This window comes from Xenopus tropicalis, chromosome 2, assembly GCF_000004195.4.
Source record: "Xenopus tropicalis strain Nigerian chromosome 2, UCB_Xtro_10.0, whole genome shotgun sequence".
Taxonomy (NCBI): domain Eukaryota; kingdom Metazoa; phylum Chordata; class Amphibia; order Anura; family Pipidae; genus Xenopus; species Xenopus tropicalis.
In genome coordinates, this window is record NC_030678.2 from 75999288 (window position 1) to 76025403 (window position 26116).

At 37.0% G+C, this 26116-nt stretch overlaps 1 protein-coding gene across 5 annotated transcripts in view; it reads right to left on the reverse strand.

Annotated features, from left to right (window-relative positions):
- The window catches only part of acaca (acetyl-CoA carboxylase alpha), a 212370-nt gene that overhangs the window by 166370 nt on the left and 19884 nt on the right, over nucleotides 1-26116 (reverse strand). For all 5 annotated transcript variants that reach the window (XM_002939656.5, XM_012957825.3, XM_012957826.3 and 2 more), the window contains 16 exons: nucleotides 22425-22557; nucleotides 20416-20554; nucleotides 19776-19885; nucleotides 18406-18487; nucleotides 15477-15575; nucleotides 12922-13028; nucleotides 12428-12538; nucleotides 11530-11739; nucleotides 10953-11123; nucleotides 10344-10505; nucleotides 10019-10182; nucleotides 8466-8616; nucleotides 7755-7858; nucleotides 6471-6552; nucleotides 5084-5229; nucleotides 3137-3287 (listed from right to left, as the gene is read on the reverse strand). In XM_002939656.5, coding sequence (XP_002939702.3) covers nucleotides 3137-3287; nucleotides 5084-5229; nucleotides 6471-6552; nucleotides 7755-7858; nucleotides 8466-8616; nucleotides 10019-10182; nucleotides 10344-10505; nucleotides 10953-11123; nucleotides 11530-11739; nucleotides 12428-12538; nucleotides 12922-13028; nucleotides 15477-15575; nucleotides 18406-18487; nucleotides 19776-19885; nucleotides 20416-20554; nucleotides 22425-22557 — 2122 coding nt within the window. The remainder of the gene's footprint in view (nucleotides 1-3136; nucleotides 3288-5083; nucleotides 5230-6470; nucleotides 6553-7754; nucleotides 7859-8465; nucleotides 8617-10018; nucleotides 10183-10343; nucleotides 10506-10952; nucleotides 11124-11529; nucleotides 11740-12427; nucleotides 12539-12921; nucleotides 13029-15476; nucleotides 15576-18405; nucleotides 18488-19775; nucleotides 19886-20415; nucleotides 20555-22424; nucleotides 22558-26116) is intronic.

A 26116-nucleotide genomic window follows, 5' to 3' on the forward strand; every position in this document is an offset into this window, starting at 1 on the left:
CTATATTCTATATATTTATTTTATTATTTATTAAGCTGTGTAAAACTAATTTGCTGAAAAAACGGCGAAAACTGTGTAAAATGAACAGAGAAGCTCGCCTTCCGAACACCAGATTTTACGCTGTTATTTTACGTAAGTTCAGGTGGGCGAAAAACACGTAAAATTTCGCCAATTTTGCGCCGTTTTTTTACACAGCAAAGCCTGGCGACGTGTGGCGAATTTTCTCGCCGTTTTTTTACACAGCATAATAAATATGCCCCGAAATGTTAACTTAATAGTGAACCACCCTTTTAAAATACTTAACTGTTAATTAATTGTTAATTAACTAAACTACATATAAATTGTAAGTGGTCACTTAAATTTTAACTGATAAGAAAGGGATAGATATTTTTTTTCTATTTGTATAGTAAAAGGAATATCACTCTGCTCCAAACTTATATTCACAATACAAAATATTAATAAGCAAAGAATATAATCAAACCTAATGCTAATGAGTTTTGTGGCATCGTGCCACTTTCTCAGAAGGAAACTAAAAAAAGTAGTTTTGATGTTTTTTACTGAAAATAAAAGTTAACTTTACAGCAGAAATTCTGGTGTTCAGTAATATTCCTTTTGCTCTTGGCTTTGAGTGCTGTGTGGGGGTGTGATATACAAGTGAAGCACAGAGTGGAACTGCTTAGTGATTGTTTCAGTGCTCCTGCTTCTATTCAATTGCTATATACATAATTGTATAGTAGGCTGGATACAATGAAATTCATAGTAATAAAAATTGTGATAAATCTTGCCCTTCTTGTAAATAATACAGCTCATATAAATAAATAATCTAGTCTCATAGAGCTAAATTGTAATAGCGTAGCAGGTCTATGTACATGGAAAAAAAGCTTCAGCTTGAAACAGTTGGTTGAACTTATCAAAGTTGTATTATTATAGCAGGTTACTGCATTATTATAGATCCAATCACAATGCCTCCATATTTATGGTTGGTAGCTTTCACGTCTTGAATTGGGCAACTAACAAACTGGATTCAGGGCTGGAGCTATCACACTGTGGGTCATGATATGATACTATATCCCCAAGAGTAGAAGATACAGCTAATAATAACTGAAATACACACTTCTTCTCCACATAATTTCCCTGTTTACTGGGCATTTTTTTTTTTAATTCAGGCAAGTTTATTGAGAAGATTTTACAGCAGTTTCAGCATATATAGATCACATTATGAGGCAGAGTTACACAATGTAGTAAGGTTCTAGTATATGACATGTTTTGCAGTAACAAAAGTTGCGAGTTATGTTGCGAGTTATGTTGCATTTGAAAATACATTGTAACCTTTTCTTTTGTATGCATTTTCCTTTCCCCTGTCATTTCTGACTGTTTCCCTCTGGATGTTGGCACATATTACAGTTTACAAACATATTATCTTAAAATGCTTTAAGAAAATACCGCCTGTAGCTCTCTTAAGTGGATTTTTCTAGCCATTTTCCCCATATTTTTTCGTGTTTTTTGGGATCTCCTCTAGTTTTATATATTAGACTTTCCAATGTGCATAGGTGTTTGACTTCATAGGTGTTTGACATTCTCTGGTGAATACACTAAGATGTTGTGTGAGTAGTTCTTTGAGTCCTATGCCTAGCAGACACACCTGGGGGGTTCTTGGGAGTTTCACCTCTAGGATCAGGTCCAGCTTATTCAAAATCTTGGTCCAATATTTACCCAGGACTGAGCATTCCCACACCATATGCATTAGTGTGGCATTTTCTACATGGAATCTAGGGCATTCCGATGTTGTATTTGGGAATATTTGATGCAGCTTAGCTGGAGTGTAATACGCTCTATGTACAAAATATAGTTGTATCATCCTATCTCTATAGTTCCCAGGTCTGTTTCCCATTTTCCCCTTAGTATCTCTAGTGGTTTGTTAAACACTTTGCTATGCAGATTAGCATACAGTGAAGAGATTAGCCCTTTTGTGGAGCCTCGCATTATTAGGTCTACTGTTGAGTTTTTTCGATATTTGGATAATTGCTTTATTGTTTTGCAGTGATATCTTTTTTTGTATTTGCATGTATTGTAGCCACTGATTGGAGGGGAGCTGAAAGGTTTCTTTAAGATGATTAAAAGTAACCATTGTCCCGTTTTGCCATACGTCCCCTATCCTGAGGATTCCGCAATTCATCCATATTGGCATTTCGCCTAGTTTAGCAACATGCGGAAACCAGTAGTTACACCATAGGGGGGTTTATGGAAGGAAGCCTGTGAATTTAAGAATTTGAGTCACCTTAGTCCAAATTAATCGAGCGTGTTGCATTACTACATTCTGGTATACTGTGTTGGAGGGTTTTTTAATAGACAACCATTGGAAGGGTGTGCATTTATTCCCCACCAGCAAAGCTTGCATGTGGAAAAGATGATGCGCCCCTTCCACCCAAGTAGCAAAGTGACTCATTTGAGCCGCTAAGTAGTATAACTAAATATTGGGGAGCGCAACTGCTCCCTTATCTTTATCTTTGGTGAGGGTAATTTACTGGGCATTTTTACTTTGATCAAGTGTAATTAAATAGAACAGGATCTGTCTGTGCATCTGCCTGTGTCAAAGTTTTTTTAATTTAAAGGAGAACTATACACCAGGGCGCTAAATGCCCCCCTTAAATATCACTGCCTAGACACCCCTCACCTCTCCCTTATCGCATAGTTTTGAAGTTTAAACGCTAACCACTAGCTAAAAATGGCGAAAAGCACATCCGCGTACCTCGCCGACATCTTCTTACCGGCCGAAGACACTGTGGGTCTCTCCGCCAATACGCATGCGCAGTTGGAGGTAGCAGGAAATCCGCTTCAACTGCTCAAGCAGGTTAAGTGTCGGTGGTGAGACCCGAAGAGTCTTCAGTCGGTATGAAGATGTCGGTGAGGTACGCGGCTGTGCTTCTCTGCATTTTTAGGTAGCGGTTAGCGATAGGGATAGATCGTTTAAACTTCATCAAAATTCAAAACAAAAAATTGTTGCAGTTATGCATTCAAATGGGAAATGTCATACTGGCAAAACCATGAGTTAAATAGTTGTCACTAAAATTAATTAAGGTTGTCAGGGCAGCTTTAATCTGTGTAACTTTTGTGTATGCTCAGTTGCGGTCCTCACCTCTATTTCAGCATAGCACTGACCAGCAAACACATGGCCACCATCCTCCACCACATACTGAATTAACTTGCCAGCAGATGGTGAGCGCAGGATTGAGGGATCATTCTCTTTCTCAAAGACACATGTTTTATTCCCAATAGTTATGCGGTACCTATGAAAAGTAGATTTTTTTAGGTTAGCGCAGAATTCAAAAGGCTACATGTAGTACCGCAAGTACCACAATTTAGTATCATAGAGGCCAAAAAATAGCAATTTAATCTGCCTTTGTTAAATGTTTATAATGCCTGAGAATATCATATGTTGTCATACACAAACATATGTATTTTTCTAAATTTCAAAGATATTCTACACTGTACTGGTTTACCAGCATCAGTTGTTACGTTTTAACTTACCAGTACACTAACATAAACCAACTATTAAAGGAGAACTATACCCCCAGAATGAATATTTAACCACAGATAGTTTATATTATGTTAAGTGACCTATTAAAGAATCTCGCCAAACTGGAATATATATCAGTAAATATTGCCCTTTTACATCTTTTCCCTTGATCCACCATTTAGTGATGGGCTGTGTGCTCCCTCAGAGATCACATGACCAGAAATAATGCAGCTTTAACTGTAACAGGAAGAAGTGTGGAGGCAAAAGACAGAACTCTGTCCATTAATTGGCTGATGTGACCTAGTATGTATGTGTGCCTTGGCTTGTTTGTGTGCACTATGAATCCTATGATCCCAGGAGGCGGCCCTTAATTCTTAAAACACCAAACAACATTATATTATAGAGTTTACACAAATAAAAATCTGTGTCATAAAAGTAACTAAGAAATGAAAATTGTCACTAAATAAAACAATACCAAACCTGGCCAACAAATATCATCGAATATTTTAAAACAATGTAGAAAGGAAACAAAAGCATAAATCCAGTACCAGGCATGAGACAAGAGGAAAAAAATTGCAGCTGCGTATTATCAGCTTTATTCAAATATTCCCATTAAAGCTTTGGAACCCAGTGTATGTGCTGAAATTATAACATATCAGTGATGTTTCTTACATGAATGGACATAAACAATTTTCTTGCATTGCACTGTTCAGTGAGTTAAAAGAGGAATATAAGACATATAAAATATTTAAAGGACATGTAAAGCCTTCATTTGCCTACAATGTATATCAGTTGGGCAGGTCTCCCCCACCCAAATGGCATCATCTGTACTGCATATATCCCCTCCATTTGCTAGCAACATCACATTTTCCTAAAGCAAATAGCAGCTTTCACCGGGTGGCCATTTTTCCTCAGATACACTTAAATCTGCAAACAGCATACACACACACAAAGACCCTTATTCAGCATACATTTCATCAAGAATGCAGGCTTACACAGGCACTGTCTCTGATTTTTTGCTTTGAGCTGAGCTCAGGAGAGAAAGTTAGGAGAAAAAAATTGAAGCAGGCAGCTAGAGATGAGTTTCCATGGGAACCACCACTGCCATCTCTTTACTGGCTGCTAGACTGAAGGGCATGTTTAGTAATCTGAGTTTAGAACAACTGAGCATGTCTGATAAGCCAGAAATCAAGGCAAATTTCTGGGGGGGGGGGGCGAGTGAGTTACAGGAGGAGAAGGAAATCTAAGTGATTAAGGAGAAGTTGCAGCCTTACTATAAACCTCTGGACAACCAGAGCGGCAGGTATTGAAAGATTTCAAAGAGGCTGTTCACTGATTAAATTTTTGTGTGTGGAGTTTAAAGCAAATGCATTAAGATCATTATATATCATTAATGGAAATAAGTGAACACAATGTAATTCTAAGTTTTGATTACATTTCAAAGTAAAAGAGTGTCAGTTTAAGTAAAGCCTTCCAAACTTTGTAGTGGGCCGTGGGTCAGGGGTCTTTTCAGACACAAGCTACACCCTCTCCCAGATACACAACACACACATATAAAAGCTATACCTGTCGACTTCTTCTTTCATATAAGTGGTATAGCTGCTGCCATCATAGGACAAAAGAAGGCCACCATCGCTCAGCCTGTGAACATCTACTTCTACACAGGAGTTATTCATTATCACCACATACGAATTAGGAGATTGACGTGTCACCTAATTTAGAGTGAGACCATGACCATGTTATTTTAATAACATGCACACAATGTAAATATAATTTCTGTATATGAAAAGACAGCAAAAATAAAAACTGATTTAAGACCAGAAACAGGTCAGTGGCACACAAGCTGTTTTCAGTCACAAAGAAGCAGTGGTCAAAACACCAGTCACTGGATGGCAACAGTGGACAAAACACCCCATGTGCACCTTAAGGTTGCAGTTACCAAATACTGATAATAAATATTCTGCTGAAATAAATGTATGCTATATCAAACATTGGCAGTAGGTGTCACTGTATCATAAGTTCATTTATCAAAACCACATTTTAGCGTATAGTTTTTAAAGACTGACATCTAATGATGAGCAGTCCAACCAGTTGGCTGGGTGCGGGATATATCTGCCCTCCTGCAGTACACATAACTTTTTTTGTGTGTTGTGGTTGGTCTCCTTCAGTCTTGGAGGGACAGTGAAACATCCTAGAGCCTGTCCCCATTAGTGATGTGCATGCCAGCCAGAAACCCACGGGTAAGCCGCACATCACTAGACCCCATATCGTCATCTATGGCATCAGCTAAGGGGGTGGGGCTTTGAATTCCATTCTCAACCAGGGCCAGGTCGGCCCAGGCATTAAGACAGCATAAATCATTAACATGCATATAGGGTAAAAACCCCAGGGGAATCCTCTCTTAGATATTAGTTGGGATTAGCCAGCCTGTGCTATAGTGAATTGGCACCCACTTAGTGCCAGGCATACCCTGACTGGCATCCCAAATGTCCAACAGAAAGTTAGTGGGATAGCACCCTGGCTGCAGACAGGTAGATGCCTGGCAACCCAGAATAGAGGCCTCAGTAATAAGGAGGGTGTTTCTCTATAGATTGTTACCCTACAGGTATTGTTACCTTCTTTCTGCATTAAAATATTTTTAGTGCAAACATGTCCATTTATACAGTTGATTGCACATGGCAAATCTACTTGTTGAATACAGACATAGACAAAAGAGCAGAGCACTTAACTATTTTTCAATCACTATCATTTAAACAGATAAAGAGCTGTACATTTGTACTAAGCCATTACTCTCTGTTTAATCTGTTTCCTCCTCCTTCATCTGTGCAATTACATATGAGAATAAATTTCCATTCATTTACCCAATTATAAGCAATCATTGAGTTTGCAGGCTTGCTTTTCTACAAATATATTTATAGAAATGGTACAATGTTGTCAAAGAGAGAATTTTTACCTTTAGAACATATTTCTCTCCTTCGTAGATGAGTTCCACATCTACTGTGTTCAGCAGTGTATGTGCTGGCAGAACCTGCCCTCTGTATGAGGTACAAATAAATATAGAAATGTTTTATTTTCAGAATCAACACATTTTATAATATCCTGTAATAAGTGACGAAATAGGTTACGATTTCCCCATGTGGTGCTTTATTGAATCAATTTCCATGTTGTCATTAACATTTTTAACACAGTAAGCAAATATGAAAAAGTGTTGAACTGAAGCACAATCTAACAGCCTCTACATGTTGTATTTAGATTCCATATTGTAGTGGGGATAATCAAAACTTCCAGGTAAGAAGGCAGTGGGCCTGAAAGTGTCACTCAAAATAGTGTTCATAAGCTGAATTCATATAAAAGACTCAGGGGATTATGTAATAAAAGGCCCTAAATTTGGCCAGGAGCAGTAATCAATTGCTACCAATCAGCATGAAGAATTTACTGGTCACCTGTTTAAAAGCAAACATCTTATTGGCTCCTATGAGGTACTGCACCTAGGCATCTTAATGCCTTCTTTTATATTTAGGGATGTGGGACATCCATATCAAAAATGTATTTTACATGGACACCTATAAAATAAGTACTGAACAAAATTACATTTTCCGGACTTTGTCTGCAGTACAAACCAAACAATATAATAATAGCAGTCCCTTAAACCCTATATCTATAGATAGCTAGATAGATTAATTGATAGATGATATAGTATATTATATATATATATATATATATATATATATATATATATATATATATGTATATTATATATATATGTATATTATATATATATGTATATTATATATATATATACACACATACACACACCATCACATTTTAGTAGGTGGAACTATTCTAACCAGCTTTTCATTTAAAGGAAAAGGAAAGCCTAAGTCACTTGGGGGTGCCAAAATGTTAGGCACCCCCAAGTGACTTTAATCGCTTACCTTGTACCCCAGGCTGGTGCCCCTGTTAAGAGAGAACAGCACCAGCCCGGGGTAGCTGCGAGCGCTTCCTTTACCGGGTTAGCAAGCTTGCACATTAGAGTAAAAAGTCGAACTTTAACAAGAAAGTCGACTTAATCTTTCCATCTCCTTTAATCCTATTCGTCTTACAATTAAGCCCTAGCAACTCACAAAAAAGCACACACAAAAAAAGCAATTCTTCTTTAATTTACATGAGCTACTTCTTTAATATAGATATTAGTATATGTAATAAGCAAATAATATATCTGTTAGTTTAATTTTACCTCTCAAGTGAGTGAAGAAAATTGGAGACACTGTTGCGGAAGGTAACATCTGCTACATGCAAGGCTCCACAAACGACTCCAAGCATGGCATCTGGGCGTTCAGCCTGTCAAAGAAAGGAGAAGGCTCAGTTCTCTTTGTTTCATACCTATCTCTATACTGCCAGACAGAAAGACATTGGAGTAGTGATAGTCAACATTTTGAGACCTGATCCACTTTATCAAATTTTGGGGGACAAAATTATACTAGATAGTAATCAATAAAACTTTCCAGAGAGACTACACAGTAAAGTAATGATAGGACAAAAGTAGACTACAAAAAATGGCCTACACCGACTGGATAAAGTATGGCAAACATCTGCTAACATCTATTCTTTTTCTCTTTGCAAATCTGTTAGTAATTTGTGCTTGCCACGGCTATAGATGGCTGCTAGCTCCTTGCTCTCTTAGTACTTTTGCCTCATAATTCATTTGCAGTCTTGATGTGAATTCTAACAAACTTTCCTCATGTTTTAGAACCTTATAGGGCATTTTATACCATTAAAAATAAAGCATTACCCTAAACAGTTATTTACATGTGTAAGAAATATATATTATTTGGGGATGTGTTATCAAAACAAACAAAAAAAAAACTTTATAGTATTTTATCTCATGATTTGGCATCATGACTTGACTGTTACAACTTGAATGAACTTTTACTCGAGCTGCTATTACCTGTACTTTCTCAGAGATCAGCCTATCCAGCCAGCCAGTATCAATGCGATTGTTCTGAAAACTTTCGGTCTCCAAAAGTTTTATCAGATACTCTACTGTAGTTCGAAAATCGCCTCGTATCGACAATTCTTTTAAAGCTACCACCATATTTCTAAGAAAAAAACGATTTATTAGCACAGCAAACTAATGAATTAACAAAGGGTGAAAATTCCCAGTAACGTCCATCTGCTAAGTACACAAACCCCTCCCATTCAAAAATTGTTTTGGCTGACTCATTTTTCTATTGTAAGTTTACATATAGTTTTCATGATCTGAAAGTAGAATCCCTAAGGTGTAAAAAGGTATTTGTCAAAACCATGAATATGGATGGATTATGCTGTTAATAAACACAGCTATACAACACTACTATATATATGTAACAGTAATCATAATTAGTAGTAATAAAATCTCAAGAAAGAAGATTCAATTCTCTATTAGTATCTACTTAGCTGCCAGTTACTACAGACAGATCCCCCTACCATAAAGCAGTGTGTAAGTAGTTTTTGAATCAAGGCATAAAAAAAAAAATACTACTCCTTGCTTGACCTGTGTTGTAGATAGAGGTACAATTCTACACATTCCTCTGATATAAACCACTAAAAAATTATTATAACAGGCAGTCATCTATAAAAAGAGTAAATACAGGTACTCACATTATATATTACACAACAAAAATATGCCCTTATTACCAGGGATGCACTGGTTTTGGTTTGGGGTTTAGTCAAGATTTGGCTTTTTTCTGCAGGGTTCAGATTCGGCTGAATCCATGTGCCTGGCAGAACTGAATCCAAATCCTTAAAATCAGTGACTTTTCTTCATATAAACACAGAAGTTACCACTCTAACACTTCACTAACCTAATTTGCATACGCAGATTTGGATTCTTTTCGGGATTCAGACAATTTTTTTTTTACAAAGGTGTAGGGACCCATAGGGTTAAGCTTCCCTATGGCTTTAAACCCTACCTCTTCACATATTCTACCGTTACTGGGCAGAGTCCCCTGTATCTAGTTTGCACTATACAATTATACCTATTGGTTAGTTTGGTTGTTCACACCCCTTGCAGACTGATATAGTGTCTGGCAAGGAGGTGTGACTTCCTCTTTGGCTGCCTCTGCTTCTCAGGTGAAGGACCACTGAGCTTTGGAGCAGAACATAGGCCCCAGTCAAGCCATCTACCCCAGAGGATACTATCCCCTCTGGAGAAGTCGGGGACAGGCCCTGTGAACGAGGTTACGCAAGCATAGCAGGTCTGTCACAGCACTTTCTAGGAAAAGTGATATAGCAAGCTCTAGTAAGCAAGGGCAGTTTAATAGCCCCACCAAAGGAGAGTTAGTTATTTACCTAGCCTAGACTCTATCAAGAGGTGGGATAAAACAGAGTACACCATCTCTTGTCCTCAGAGTGTACTATCAAGTAACATCTACATGCTTGCATTGTGAGTATATGATAACTCTGCCTTCAATTGCCACTATCCAAAATAGTGGATTTGGTGCATCCCTACTTATTACTTACGAGATGGCTTCCTCTCGGTTTTCTCCCCATGAGAAACAATGACCAAACTGTGAATCCGCAAATTCATGAAGACCACCTGCTGCTGCCACACTAAAATAGCCCCAGACATTTTTGTTGCTGCGGAAATTGAGTTCTTGAACAGTTCCTGAGCTTGGCTTAAATCCCTAGACAAACAAACAATATATATATATATATATATAAAGTATGTATATGTAAACAAAATAATGTAAATTAGTCTATTATACCCGAAACCAAAGGGCCTATATATTTACTGTATTTATATCTTTAAATGAAGGTAGGCCGATAAGAATACCATAAACCTTACCTCATCTGGATTCTCACTGGTAATACGAGCAGCAATGACATGACCTCTAGGGCATGGGGCATTTAGTGAATTGTCAAAATCAATGGGTGAATCCCCCCAAGCAGGGAGTCCATACAGCATTCGTATATCCTTAATTCTATGGAGTGGTACCCCCATCGCAATCTGTGGAACAATTGCAAAAATTGTACAAAGAAACCAGGTTTATTATTGCAAACTAATATTTTTTTTTCACAAAAAACTTTATTAATCATGGCTAATGCCATGGTACAGCATTACTAAAGAAGCAATAGATCGCTATTATATGATACCAGCATGGACACCATTGCACCAATAAGCAAATATTTATCACCCCTAAAATCCAAGCAAAGTAACCTTGCTATCATCTGGTGTAAGTTTTAGAGAATAATGGCCCCTTCTGATAAGCAGGATTTAGAGGCCAACTAGAAAAATGCAACATGCAACTGCATAATACTTGGATCTTACCACTTGATTAAACCTAGGTTGTGTTAACATTATTTTCTATTATATCTATAATCCAAAACATAACTAAGTTTCAAGGATCTTAATCATGACAACACAAACTATTTTCTATAAAGTTTTTGTGCATACCTGCAATTGTGCTGCTGGTAGGTTGACATCAGCTACCATCTCAGTGCAGGGATGCTCCACTTGGAGCCGTGGGTTTAACTCTAAGAAGTAAAAGCTACCATCCTGGCTATAAAGATATTCCACAGTGCCAGCACTCACATACCCAACCATTTTTGCAAGTTTCACAGCACACTGCAAGAAGCAAAAGTAGACAAGTCAAGTATAAAAAACTAAAACATCACTTGAAATGCCACAATAAATGAGGTTTACACTGTTATTTTGGAGGTACTAGTAAAGTACCTGCTAGTACCTTAAGAATGCCTGCAACCCCTGTATAGCGAACCTTACCCCCTCACCATCAGGTAAATCCCCTTGGAAAAATACATGCTAAAAATGATATGGCTTTTCTACTATTCTTTTTTTCTGACATAATGGATATCAATAAATAGATAATTACAAAACAAGAGCTTCTGTATTTGGTGCTATGCATGATCTCAGCTAAAAGAAATCCTAACTCAGAGTGAGATAGAATTCTTGGAATGTATCCTTCATCACTTTCTACACAACACATCCTGTAGTAATATTGAGTTCAGTTTACCTGCTCCATCTGCTCAAAAATTGTGGCAGTAGCAATTGATGCAGGTGCCTCTTCAATAATTTTCTGGTGGCGTCGCTGTACAGAGCAGTCACGGCCAAAAAGTGAGATGGCATTTCCATACTGATCAGAGAGAATCTGTACCTCAAGATGACGTGACTGCTTGGCCAGTCTCATTACAAATATAGGGGAGCCAGGAACTTCTGCCTGAACCTTTAAATAAGACAAAGCCAAAATAGAAAATGTCACACACTGGAAATCTGTTCCTTAATTGCTTTATGTACGCCATTATTGCAACCAACAGCAAGCTAGGATGAGGAAGCCAAAACACACACCAGTGACAGGCTGGGAATGAATTATTGTTTTCTATACATGGTGTTCTCAACCAACTCGACCTGTACTCTATATCTCCCTGCTTTATTTTATTTTTGTACTCCTTCCTTCACTCAATTTTGTGCTCAGCAACTTGTTATCTGCTGGCATCTCTCTGACATCAGCAACTTTCCATCTTTCGCTCAATCTGTGGTCAGCAACTTGTCATCTCTGTTGTCATCCTCATCTCTCAGATAATATCCGGAGGTTTCCACAATACTGAAAATTATTATGTGCACATTAGCTATGGAAAATAAAGTGTATAATTTTAGGCATAGTCAAGTGCTTTCCACTGCCTTCTCTGCCACTTCTTCTCAAAAGCCTAATTTGCTTACCCACAGTGCTTTCAAATCATCTACAATGAAGAGTGAATCTATAAACTCATATCATATACGGATCACATTACAACTGCAAGCAACCTAACATCACAACTGTAATTCAATTAATCTGTAAAAAGGAGTTTATGAGCTATATAACCACATGTGCACTTAAGTCAGAACCTGGTGTTTTAAGCCCTCCTCAGTCTTACCTGGCGGAAGAGGTTGGGAAAATCTTCTGCATTGTTCACTTTCCTGATTCCTTTGCCTCCACCACCTTCAGAAGCCTTAATCATGACAGGATATCCAACGACTTCCGCTGCCTTTTAAGACAAAATAAACATAGGTTATACAACAGTGTCTTATCAGTAAATTGCTGATAACACTCAGGCGTGGGGATTCCTAACTTTGAAAGAGCACGTTGCAAAATATGGCAGGCCAGTATAAAGCCTGGATAAGTGATAAGACTTGATAAGACTTGATAAGAAAGGCATACCAAAGAGCATCTACAAGTATGTAAACTGCAGTTTATATAGGTTTGTACAGTAGAAGTTCCTAAGTATTCCCACCTTCACAACAATGTTATTTTTATTTATATTTTAGATTAAGGTACTGCTTTTTAATTGTGTATAACATTTTTTATCTCTATATTTTCACAATATAACAAGAAATAGGTGTATGCCAATTACGTGGAAATCTGACCAACCTTCAAACCGTCGTCAACATCTTTCACATATCCTTTTCCATATACTTCCGGAGGTACAATTAAAGTGCTCTTCTTTAGATCACTCTCCTGCCAATCTACTTTTAATCCTAGAATATAAAGATATCTTTGAAGTACATATTAATGCAAAGAAGCATTAAAAGAAATATTTTGTGTGTCGTAAAACCATAGGAGTCATTTACAACTACAAGGACAGTTGTGTGGGTGCTAATTTCCCCACAGCCAGTTGTGTTAAAGGAACAGTAACACTAAAAAATAAAAATGTTTTAAAATAATTATAATATAATGTACTGTTGCCCTGCACTGGTAAAAGTTGTGTGTTTGCTTCAGAAAGACTACTGTAGTTAATAGAAATAGCTGCTGTGTAGCCATGGGGGCAGCCATTTAAATTGAAAGAAGGAGAAAAGGCACAGGTTACATAAGAAGATAACAGATAAACTGTGTAGAATACAATGGGAATCTATGCTACTTATCTGTTATCTGCTTAGTAACCTGTGCCTTTTCTCCTTTTTTCAATTTAAATGGCTGCCCCCATGGCTACACAGCAGGGTATTTATATAAACTGTAGTAGTGTTTATGAAGCAAACACACAACTTTTACCAGTGCAGGGCAATAGTACATAATATATTAATTATTTTTATACACTTTCATTTTTTGGTGTTACTGTTCCTTTAAAAACTTGCATTAACGTGTATGGAGTTAAGTCAGTTGCAACTCCCCCAACAACAAAAATGAATCTGGAATTATGGGACAAACCAATGCATTGTGGGCAAAAAACCCACACAAAAAAAAAATGATGGTGATTGTGTCTGAAATTGAACACTGAAAACAGCAGTGCACTATGTAAATAACTCCTAATGTATCCTAGAACAAATTAGAGTTAAAAACAAATATTACTTTCATTCTAAAAATGTTATAGTAATTTTCCTGCTGGAATGCAGCATGTTCCACTTTCAGGTGACTACTTTCTTACTAAAATAAATAAATAAACTCAACGCGAGAACATATGTGATATATACTGTAGGTGTTTTAGGGTGAAGAAACATGGGACGATTAGTAGCCGCGACTTTAAAAAAAAAGTTGTGTTGAAGTGACTTTCCCGCCATAGTCGCTGCGACTAATCACGTGTGGGTTTCGCTCCACGGATTAGTCGCCACAACTTTTTTAAAAAGCTGCGCCCACTAATTGCCGTATGTGTCCTTGTCCTTAATCACAGTGGTTTACCAACTACTGAACATAATGGGACAACATTGTGACTGAAAATGGACATTACCTGCAAGTTTTAGGTAGGTAAAAGTGGATGTGGTTAGGGTTTGTTCCTGTAAATGCTTGGCAAGCCTTCAGGTCAAACTTGATTAGGTGCTATTTATGTCTAAAATTGTGCACAACCACCATACAGTAGCACTAAACTCAGATAATTGAAAAATTATCTTAATATAAAGGGGCAGATATATAAAAATGTGAGATTAGACCTCACCACAGAAAATTCACCCACTTTCTATTCAGTTCACCATTTTATAAATACTCTTCTAAAAATCCCATAGGAATAAATAGAAAGTGGTGGAATTTTTATATGGTGAGCTCTAGTCTCACATTTTAATAAATATTAAATTATATTTTCAATTGTTTAAGAATATTTAAGAAAACAAAATAATAACATGCCAATTACGTTTTCCAAAGTACTGATCTGTTTGGAAAATACTAGTTATTTTAAATGATTCTTAAATTAGCCAGATACATACTATTACAAACAGCTAAGCACACAGTTATGCTGATCAATTTATCTCCATCTCTGTGTATAAGAACTTTAAGTATTCATATTAGTTGACATCTATGAAAGCCTGACAAATCAGGTGTTCGCCTAACCCTAATTGAAGAATTGTTCAGACAAATGGATACAAATTAAATTAATTTACTTATCATATTATCCAGTCGAATAACATCAGAACGATCAAATCATTCATTTATAATTATAAGTGCAAAAACACACACGCTCTTTGTGATTGTTGATTGCTGCCTTAATTGTCCTTGAAAGGTTTTGAAAATGTGACCCACTGCCTTCAGCCACATAGCATCGGCCTGGCAGTATACACACATACGAATTTAAGCGCAAAACTGCATGTGTTCATGTATTTGACTAACAGGCTGATGCCATGCCTGTCAGTACATTTGCAGACAAGACGCAGAAGGCAGAAGGTGGGCATTTCTCCCCTGTGTATTGACAGATACACTTTATAAGTACACCCTACATCTTCTTTTTTTTAACTTTGCTTTTACTAGTCTTCCAGAAAATGTAAGGGATGAATGGACAATTATAGACCCAAGCTGCGCTGCCCTTGCTTTACTAAAGGTTTTAATCACTGCCTGTTTTAGGCTCAGCATGACATATTTAAGCTATAATTCAATGTAAACAACCAAAAGTAGTCAAGTAGTGCAAAGAATAACCATAATCAATATTTGTATTTCTAGTTATTAACCATTGTTAAGCATGAAATACAAGAATTTTGCATCCTGTTCATAAGACAGGGTTTCCTCACCACTGCCACTCCATGGGAGCGTTGGAATTCCAGCTGTTTGGGCAACAATGGAAGATGCAATCTTGTCTCCTAATGCCCACATGGCTTGACTGGGAGGGCCTAGAAAACAAAAGAAGTCAAATTGGGTTGAAAATTTACGTATAATTGTTTTCCTTACTTACTCCTTTAAGCTAATACATTTTAGCAGGAATGTTTGAAAATGTTTGAAAAATAAGTTGTTTTGAAATATTTAGCCAAGCAAACAAAATATTCTTATTTTCCACAATCTTTTTTTACAATATACATAATAAGTTTCATTATTTTTTTTCTTACCGATTTTGACTCACAGGAATAGAAATTTTTTTCTGGAAACCAATTATCCAGAAAGCTTTGAATTATGGAAAGGCCTTCTCCCAGTTTTAAGAAAATATTTATAATTTTTAAAAACTATTTCCTTTTTCTTTTTAATAATAAAACAGCACCTGCTATATGAATCCATATCAATGGAAAACAAGACTACTAATTATTTATTGAATTATTTATAATGTTTAAATAATTTTTATCACACTTAAGGTATGCAGATACAAATTTCAGAAAGATTCCTTATGCTAAAAACCACAAGTACCAAGTATTTGTCTTTTAAACCGACAGTTTTCAGATTGTCATTTTACCGTTTTGTTTTTTTTTTTTGTGTTTGTTTTTTTTTATAAATTTGTCTTTAGCTCTTAGTAAATCTGTCAGTGTGCCATCGAACCTAGTCCCACATCTACAGCCTTGGGATAATGATTTTACCAGCAGGATTTAAAATTTCATATGCCATTTGTCATTTCACTTTGGGGCATTTCCTCAGGGGTAATTTAAGTTTGCCTAGAAAACTATACATCATTTTTTTCAGGACAAGCTGGGCTTTCAAATGTTTTCTATATTTCTATGTAATTCCACTTCTGTAACAAGATTTAAGGATCTAAATAGCTTTTTCTCTAGCCCCTACTCATTACTGGTCAACAGCAATCTGGCCCACACACCAACATGCCTGGTGAAAAGAGGTCCAGCAGGACTAGGGCCCACCGGGTCCTTTTCCAGTGCCCTGTTGGGCCAGTCCAACCCTGTACCCCAATATCCCAGTTTGGGTGCCAGTGTGCAAGTTATGTTTGCTATGGGGGCACAAATAAGTTGGGGCAAATGTCAGTGAAGTGATTAAAGAGGGGGCACTGCTGCTAAAACTAACAATTTGCCTGGGAGGCTTTACTTTTCCTTTAAATTAAAAATTAGCTAAACGACCATAATAATGCAAATGTGAGGCATAAACTTTTTATATATAAGATATAAACTGAATTTTTTTTTAATAAGTGTTTTACTCCAAAAAGGTGCTATCTCCACTTTTGTGAAGTCCCCCCATAGTGTTGTTTGCAGCCACAAAAACATTAGGTAAGGGAAATCAAAAATACATTTTTAAACATATAAACATCATACAAAAATCTGTTATACTAAGAAATATTTTCAAAATCTTTTCTATTGTGTTTGTCAAGCAAAATAAATGTCACTTACACTATGTAAATAATCTAAACCTTATTTCCTTCAGTCTTGGAATTACACAATCACAGCGAGCAGGCAGGTGCCATTTTGTGGACATTGTAATTAAGACAACTTTGTATCACCCCAAATTCTAGTTTATGTTCCAGAATAGATGACCTGATGCCAATACCCATGCACTGGCTACACATTTAGATGGTGAAGAGGAAGGTAGAAAGTGAGAGCTGAATAGAAAGTGAAGGTAATTGTCTGCCCCGCCTCTATGCCTAAGGCATAGGGGTGGGGATGGCAATATATGATTGACAGCTGGTATTTTTTAATGCTTTTATAATGGTGTTAATGAAAAAGGAATTTGGGTTTCATGTTTTATTTGAAAAGGGCTTTTTTTATACAGTTTTTTATGTCTGGGTGACAGGTACCCTTTAAATGTTCATAACAGATTAATACTTTAAGTTTTTGTTTCATGTTTAGTCCAACTGATTCTGAAAGGGGGGATATAATATCCCCTTAATCTCTATTTTGAATTAATTTAAAGATAATTCACATGATTTCTAATACATTTTAGTGGGCTGTAAGACATGTGGTATGGGAGAAAAACATTTAACAGTTAATTATTTAGGACTGGAGATAATGTTAACTCTCACGCTTATACATCCAGTACACATTAAGAGTGGGTTGTAAGTCCTGTACTGGTGAAACTTAAATGATTTATGCTCTGCTGGCTGCCTCATGTAATAACTGCCCCTCACAGCACATATGTTAAAAGCGCATAAGTGGAAATGATTCCTTCATCCAATTCCAGGAATAGATCCATATATAATAAAAACAAAACACATTGCAGGATATATGTAGAATCTGTTTCATACATGAAAGGATAAATACAGCTCCATATCCATATATAATGCACAGAATCCAGAACACATGGTTGTATAAATACAGTGCCATTCTGATGGCAAAACACATTTCTGCATTGGTAAAAATGTAGCCCTTTGTGAGTAAAATCAGCCTATATATCTTCAACACAGCACACTGCATATTGCAAGATGGTTTCTGTGCCACTTAGGGTAAACATTGTCATTTACATCACTTACACACTAATGAGGAGTTCTGGCTCCAGTGTCACTGGTTAGGATATATATATGGATTCACTATACACCTTTTTTGTTTGTGTACACAAATTTGCGAAGGAAACTTTTTTTAATAAAACCTTTTGTATAGTCACTATGAGAGCAGTACTAAAGTATATATACATATGTATATATAGATAATCGACCTTTATATGGAAAATATGAAATTAATATACACTGCCAAACTTTTATAATTAACATGCTATAAAGTAAGCAAAGTAATAATTGAGTGATTGTAAATGGGTGTAGTGGAAAAGCACATAAATAAACAAAAAACATTTTCATCTTACCCATAAAAGCTATTCCATTTTTGAGCAGGAGTTCTGGTAGTTTGGGATTTTCTGATGCATGGCCCCATCCAGCCCACACAGCCTGAAAATCGAAAATGAATGGTATTTTTCCTGGCATTCAGAAATATTTAAATGCAATCCATAAACAATTTAGCACTTTCTTAGCTCACTAAATCAAGAAGTGCTTTCCAGGACACAATCCTTTCCTACTGATGGTAGAGCTGCCATTTATGAAGCAAAGCAGGAATGATCAAATCTATAACACTCTAACCCTACATCCTGCAATACTGCTGGAAGTAAAGAACTCATTTTTATCAATATACAAAGATCATGCCTCAATACTTTGAAAATGTCGGGTCGAGACCCTAACCTGGCCGTTCCCAACCCGGCTTCCATCCTTTATTTATAGACCTGCACTGACCCACCCTGCAATGATGTCACAAAAGGGGCATGGCTTCCGGGCATGAGTCTACTGTATAAATAGAGAAGCCAGAAGAGAGCTGCCATTAGTGTAAAGTTGCGGGCGTGGGGGGGCGAGCGGAAGAGCTACCCCAGTCATGACATCAGACCCCCTCACCACGTACTGCACTTCTGTATTGCAGCTCAGGGGTGGGAGTTGAGGGGCACCTGCAGTTGGCTAAGGGAGCAGGCCTGGGACAGTGGGGGCCACAGGTCTCACCAGGTTTTTTCCTGGTGCCCCAAGGCCCAGTCACTGAAGCTTACAATCCAGTAATAGGAACCTTAAAAAAAGTTCTCTGTGACCATATCAGAGTAAGAAAAACTAAAAGCTAAAGAGAAATAAACGTAGCGTTTTTTTATACTATAATGTTTCTGATTGCACAAACGGCTTAAAAAAGAGTGGCCTTAAATGAAAGGATGACACCACTGGAGGCATGCCTTTTAAAGGAGATTAATTTATCTGTGTAAACCCCCCCCCAGAACACAGTTTAAAAAACGGCATCAAAATTCACCACACATCAGCAGGCTTCCGTCAGAACATATGTAAAATAAGGGTGTAAAATCTGGCATTCAGGCGGCAAACTTTTCCATTTATTTTACACAGATTTTTACACTGTTTTTTCAGCAAATTTCATTTTACACAGCTTCATAAATAGGCCCCTATGTCTTTATTGCACTTTCCATGTCCTATAAGTTAATCAAACTACTCAACGTTTGATCTTCACAAGGTAGATAATTAGATTAGCAGTATTCAAGCACCCTTTATTGTAAATGTTTTGTTTGCAAGAGTCCATTATTAAAACAGTAGGCAAAAAATATATTCAGCCCTGTTCATTGAACTCATGTTTAATGAGGGTGTATACTGCCCCTTTAACTATTATTTTAGTAATATTCACGCCTTTTGCCATTACCTGGACTGGAATCCTTTTTGCAATATCAAGGATGAGTTCAACATTTGCATAATTGTTGTTGTTTGGTCCACCAGGTACAGGTACATAATGATCTGCCATTTTGATATATTCTATATTTTAAAAAAAAATCATGTTATAAAGTTTCTGCGATACACTTAAACAAAATAGATACAAGCTATTTACTTTTCTTTAGTTGATGGGGACTATTTAAATTTACAAATAACACCTAAATGGAAAGAAAATGTTCCTTATTAGAAAACTATTCTGCTGAAGAAAGAACAGACTCATTTATTATTGGTTATTCCGATTTACAACTACAGTAAACAGCCAGTTGTTAGCTTGCCGTGTCATCACATCTAGCAACTACCAAAATCAACACATATTCACAATTTATACAAGCAGAGCTCAGAAATTATTTACATACAGGTTTTAGTAAATGTCATTCAATTTCCCTTGTTCCTCTAAATATTTTAGTATCCAACACTACTTATTAACATTAATAACTAACATGGGATTAAAGTTGGCTTCTATCTGATCAAGCATATTGCCACTGCAAGTAATGGCAAATAACTACATTTGGAACACTAAATATCTTAGACAGTTGAATGTATGCAGTTTTACGACCATATCAGCTACAGACCTGCATTGGCTTTTAGATCTTCTGGGGTAACCATAACAACAAACCGGATGGCTCTCTCGTTTCGGAACATCTCATAGGACCACCGTCTAATCGAACGCATGCATTTTACTGCTGCAATGCCATTATTGGCAATTAGTACCTGCGGATGGAAAACAAAATTAATATATTTATTATTATTAATAATTATTGTTAGAAGCATAATTAAAGTCCTCCTTATGTACTCACAATTTGACTTTGTTCTGGAAACTGATACTATGAATAATCAAACACATCTCACTGGAGTTAACTGCACGGTATTATTGCTTAGTTAATATTATTACCACACAATATTGCCCCATATACTGGTAAATCCTTCTAATAGAGACAGTCAAAAGAGAAATGGCCTATAGCATCCAAACAAGTCAATTTCTAAATCTGATGATGGCACATTTGCTCCATTACAAATTACCCCATACAGTGCCAGGCCAAGAGATACTTGCGCCCAACACGAGTACCTCTAGGCCCGCCCCCCTCCCTACACCTGCTGCTGCTGCTGCCCGCATTTAACTGCCGCAGCCGAAAAGAAGCACAGTACAATGCCAGCTGTAGCAGCAACACTCGCAGCAGACCGTTCCTGGTTGCCTGTCCGTGTATGAACTTAAAGCAATGAAGGGCAGGTGGGCAGGAGCGGAGAGTTTATAAAGATTTTATTTTTCCTTAACTGCTCCCCCCCCCCAGAAGCTGCACCCTAGGCAGCTGCCTTCCCCTAGTTCCAGCCCTGACTCCATATACATAAAAGGAGCTAAATAAAGGCCTTCATTTTAGTTCTTTAGAATGTGCAAGAATGTTTGAATTGTGCCTTTATTGTGTGTATTGCATGTATCAGTCCATTTATAAATTCAATATCTGGTAGTCATGGGCTAATGAATATGTGTTATTTAAAATTTTAATTCAAAGCCAACCAAGGACATGGAAACTGAATATGTAGGGTTTGCCTTTATAAATAAATAAATAAATTATATATATATATATATATATATTAGATATCTATGTAAATGAGTAATTTGATGCCTTTGTTTTTGGTGTTCACAGTCCTATAATCAAATGCGTCCTAGAATAACTGCAAAATGGTATAAAAATTTGCCATAGAGATAAAGATTCCTCAATGTACCAATGCTTTTTTTTTGTTTTTTGTTTTAAAGTCCTCTATGCTCCCATGATAATTGGACTTTCACTGACTTTGACTAGACACAAACATGATGAAATATTTTTCATAGCTGTGACACAGGCAAATAAAAAATGCCAAGCTCAGTATGATGAATTGCATGTTGATATATGTCTCATTAGAAAATATTATTCACAGGTCACTAAGTTTTGCTGCAAAATAAATTACTTAAAACAACAGCATCATAAATGACAATAACACAAGTTGAAATGATGGCAGTGAAAGTGTACAATAATAATAAAAATTGTTTATCTGCAAATGAATAAAAATTGAGGAATTAGAGTTATTATTTTTCCAAATTAGTTAGTACTTAGCCTTGGTAAAAATGAATGAGCTACTCTGCTAGCTTCCTGTTCAAGTGGTGTTTGTTATATGGTCTCCAAGTAGAAATTTTTATGGAAAAGTTAGTTTCAGTTCTGTTTGCGCCAGTGACATAACTAGAGACCAAGTAGTGTACCTTGGAAATGCCAGGCCACCCTATAAAAATTCTTTGGGGGGCTCCTCCCACACTCGGCCCACCCTCTACCTGCTTGCGCTGCTCCTCTAGTTTTCAGCAAAGTTTAAGGTAGGAGACAGGCTGAGGAGGGGGCACTTTGAGACATCTAGGAAGTGCAGAAATGAAAGTGAAAGTAATTGCTGGGCCTAGGGTATAGAGGTGGGGAAAGCAATGTGATTTACAGCTGAGATTTTTATATGGGTTTATAACAGGTATGGCTAATCTAATTATGCTTGAGTTGCATGTTCAATTTTAAAAGGACTTTTAATATATATATAAAGCTTATAAAACTTTAAAATATAAAATGACCTTTTCAATAACTTTATTTCCCCCAAAACGAGTGACAAATTCTGCTGGAGAGGCAACCGTAAAATCCCTTTGCAAGTCAATCTTCTTTCTATCCCGACCTTGTTTGACCAAGTGCAAACCTGACATGCTGGGCCTTTAGAAAAGTAAAGAGAAAAAAAGTTTGAATAAACTTATCATACAACAGAATGTGACATTTTAATGATAATTGTAGGAATGCATTATTATTCCGAAACCCATTCTTCAGAAAGCACTGAAATAATGATCACCGTTTACTATGTAATAATAAAACAGTTTAAAAATTGATAAACCAGCATAAATACATTTTTGTGACAAAACAACCCTTTTTATAATATAATGACTTTAGTAGCTGTAAAGGACAATGAAAGTTTAATATAAATTAAAAGTAAATCTAAAGACATTCTTTTTAAGTACTTACTGCATATCTAAATTCCCAGATCCCTGCTTGCTTCTCTGAGATATGGTGCGGGCAGCCTACAGCAGTGTGAAGACTACAGTGACATCACTGAAATATCTCTGTCCTTCCTGTAGGCTGCCAGCGGCAGCCTTCCTATTCTCTAAGCATGTGTGTAACTTGATCCTGTCTGCTGTTCTGAGCTACACATGCACACCAGCCAATCAGAAGCGGATCTTGCAGAGGGGAGGGAATGAAATACATGTGCAGTATGAAGCAAGGAGGGAAAGGAAGGGAGAATACCTTTTTAGAGATGGCTGCCTGTTCTAGAAAATGTGAAGTAAGTGTGACTGAGTAAATATTTGATTAGGTGAGCCAAAAGTGTGGTGTTTTTACTAAACAATAGGAGGACTATTGGGCAGTATGCTTTTTAAATTTTGACTTGCATTCTCCTTTAAGGTATGGTGCTCTAAAACTTGAATACCCCAAGTATTCTGGAAAATAGACTTCCTCCTTAATATTTCTTTAATTCCTGCTTAACGAACAGACACACCCCTCCTCCTTTTCTATTGCCCCTGTCCCTCGGAAACAATGTATAACCTCCAATGTTAACTGCCCAATCGTGAGACTTCCACTCCAATGCTAGTACCTCCAGCTCTCCCATTTTACCAGTCAGACTCCTTGCATTAGTAAACATACATTTAATACTAGCACCAACGTGAGCATTTTGCATAAACAACTTATGGGCTCCCTGCCATTAACAGTAACCCGAAGCAAGTCTCCTCCGCCGGTTTACCTTACTATGCCCACTACCTCATCTATCCTGTCTACCACAGAATTACTCACTGCAGCCCCACCCCCCCCCAACTTCAGGTTTAAAGTCTCCTCTTCTTTCATAAATGCAACAGCTCAATAAACTTTTCTGCCATATTTTTCCACTGCCTGCACATTCTCTGTGCTTGCACATGTGCAGTATAGAAATCAACTGATAAATATCACGGGAGCACTTACCGGTCAGCTCTGTCCTGCTCGACGTAATTGCTGATACCCAGACAGCACGAATCCTTCAGAAAAAATAATAAAGTATACGGAGCAGTTTCAACATCGCTGATTAAAAGCACTATTTATTGTAATCATTTAAAAGCATATGCGAGTGCCAAAACAATCCGGGTAATACGCTTAAGCGTATTACCCGGATTGTTTTGGCACTCGCATATGCTTTTAAATGATTACAATAAATAGTGCTTTTAATCAGCGATGTTGAAACTGCTCCGTATACTTTATTATTTTTTCTGCAGTATAGAAATCAGTCAGGAATTTCTGTACCATCGATATATATTACCGAAGGATATGCTGAGGGTACTGAGGCACTGAGAGTATGCTGGTGTGGTGCCGAGAAGAAAAATTATCAGGGGAGGTGTATTTTTGAAAGAAGGGGAGCTCTGGCCTTAAGCAAGTGATCAGAATCACTGTAGGGTTTCTAACAACTTAGGAGCCCTCAATGGTTCTACCTTTCCTTGTCACATTAATTTCATGACCTGTATTTGAGTAACATTTTAAGCACATTTAAGCACTATATGTTTATAAAAATCTTTGGAATTTGACTCTGTGATAGACAATTTAAGATTACCAAAGAAACAAAAGCACAAATAAAAAGATTGGATGCTTTATTTACTCTATTACCGTATATACTCGAGTATAAGCCGATCCGAGTATAAGCCGAGGTACCTAATTTTACCTAAGAAAACTGGAAAAACGTATTGACTCGAGTATAAGCCTAGGGTGGGAAATGCAGCCGCTACTGCTAAGTTTCAATAATCAAATTATTTAATAAAAGGACACTCACAAGTGCTTACATGACTACCATATTAATAGACACAAGGTGTGGGCTGGAAAATGAGGCCATCCAACATAAGATAACCACATGCAAGGTTGTATGGGTTAATATCTCATTTAATTTTACATACATATTGAAATTTTGATGTGTAAATTTGTTATTTAATTCTTATATAGTTCTGTATACTTTTTGGGGTGAGTGATGTAGAATCACAAGTTTAAGTTTATCTAGAAACTCCGGCTCTATTGCTACAGCTTGAAAGGGAAACAAAATGTAGGGAAATATATATATATATATATACACATTCACATGTATAGTTGTTATTCTAAAATTGTATGTGCAGTATTCTGAATGTCTCTAATGTGGCAGTAAAAGACATAGCACATAAAAGGATTAAACTGAACCTGTACTGGGCTCTGAAATGGCAGTGAAAGGGAAGGTGATAGGTTAAGATTGTAAGCTCCTTCCAACATGCATCATAACAATATAGCAACTGGAGCCCACTGTGCCTCAGGAGTCTATGAAAGAGAATAATAGTATGACAGCTCCCTTAACCATAAATAAACACAAACCTACAGACAAACAGATTTCTACAATTTAATAAATATAAGAGGGACCAGTAACCCCACCCCTAAGCAGTGATATCCAAATGCGAGCCAAAACAGCAACCATAGCACAACAACGAGCTCCTTATAGTTATTATGCTACCAATGTGTAACTTACTGTTTTCCTCTCCTGTGTCTTCGCCCAAAAAGGCACTTCCAGCTCGCTGCTTGACAGCTCCTTCGCTTCCTGCTCCCTGACACGCTAGACCCCATGTGCGCCGTAAGTTAAAGCGTCGCGTTACTATGGTTACCGCTGGCTCTAGTGTGTTACGCTGCTGAAAGCGCTCCCTGCGCTTTAGATTAGACAAAATGCACACGGGGCGGCGGAGGGGGTTGGCGCGCGTCTTCCAGAGTGAACGTCCACACACGTCCAGGAGCGCAGAACGTAAACTACCGTATATACTCGAGTATAAGTCGAGGGGCCCTTTTTCAGCACATTATTGGTACTGAAAATCTCGGCTTATACTCGAGTATATACGGTATTCCCTATTGCACTTAAATATTAGTAATAAAACACATAAATGACTTTCTAAAGCTGGTGAAGTTAAAGTAACGTTAAAGTTCAGTTTGCCTGAAGAAGTTCTTCATCTTATGAGTTAGTTAGCTACGGCCTTTCTTCATTTATAATAAGAGTACAATATATTTTAATGTGTATGGGGTATTTTTTATCTTTTTTTTTTTTAATTACTGGACCATTAAGCTATAATGTTAAATGTATTTGGTACTTCAATATTTAGGGGCAGATTTATCAAAATGTGCTCACCACAGAAAAATTCAGCTACTTTCTATTCATTCCTGTGAGATTTTTATAATTTGTATGTATCAGATGGTCTAATTT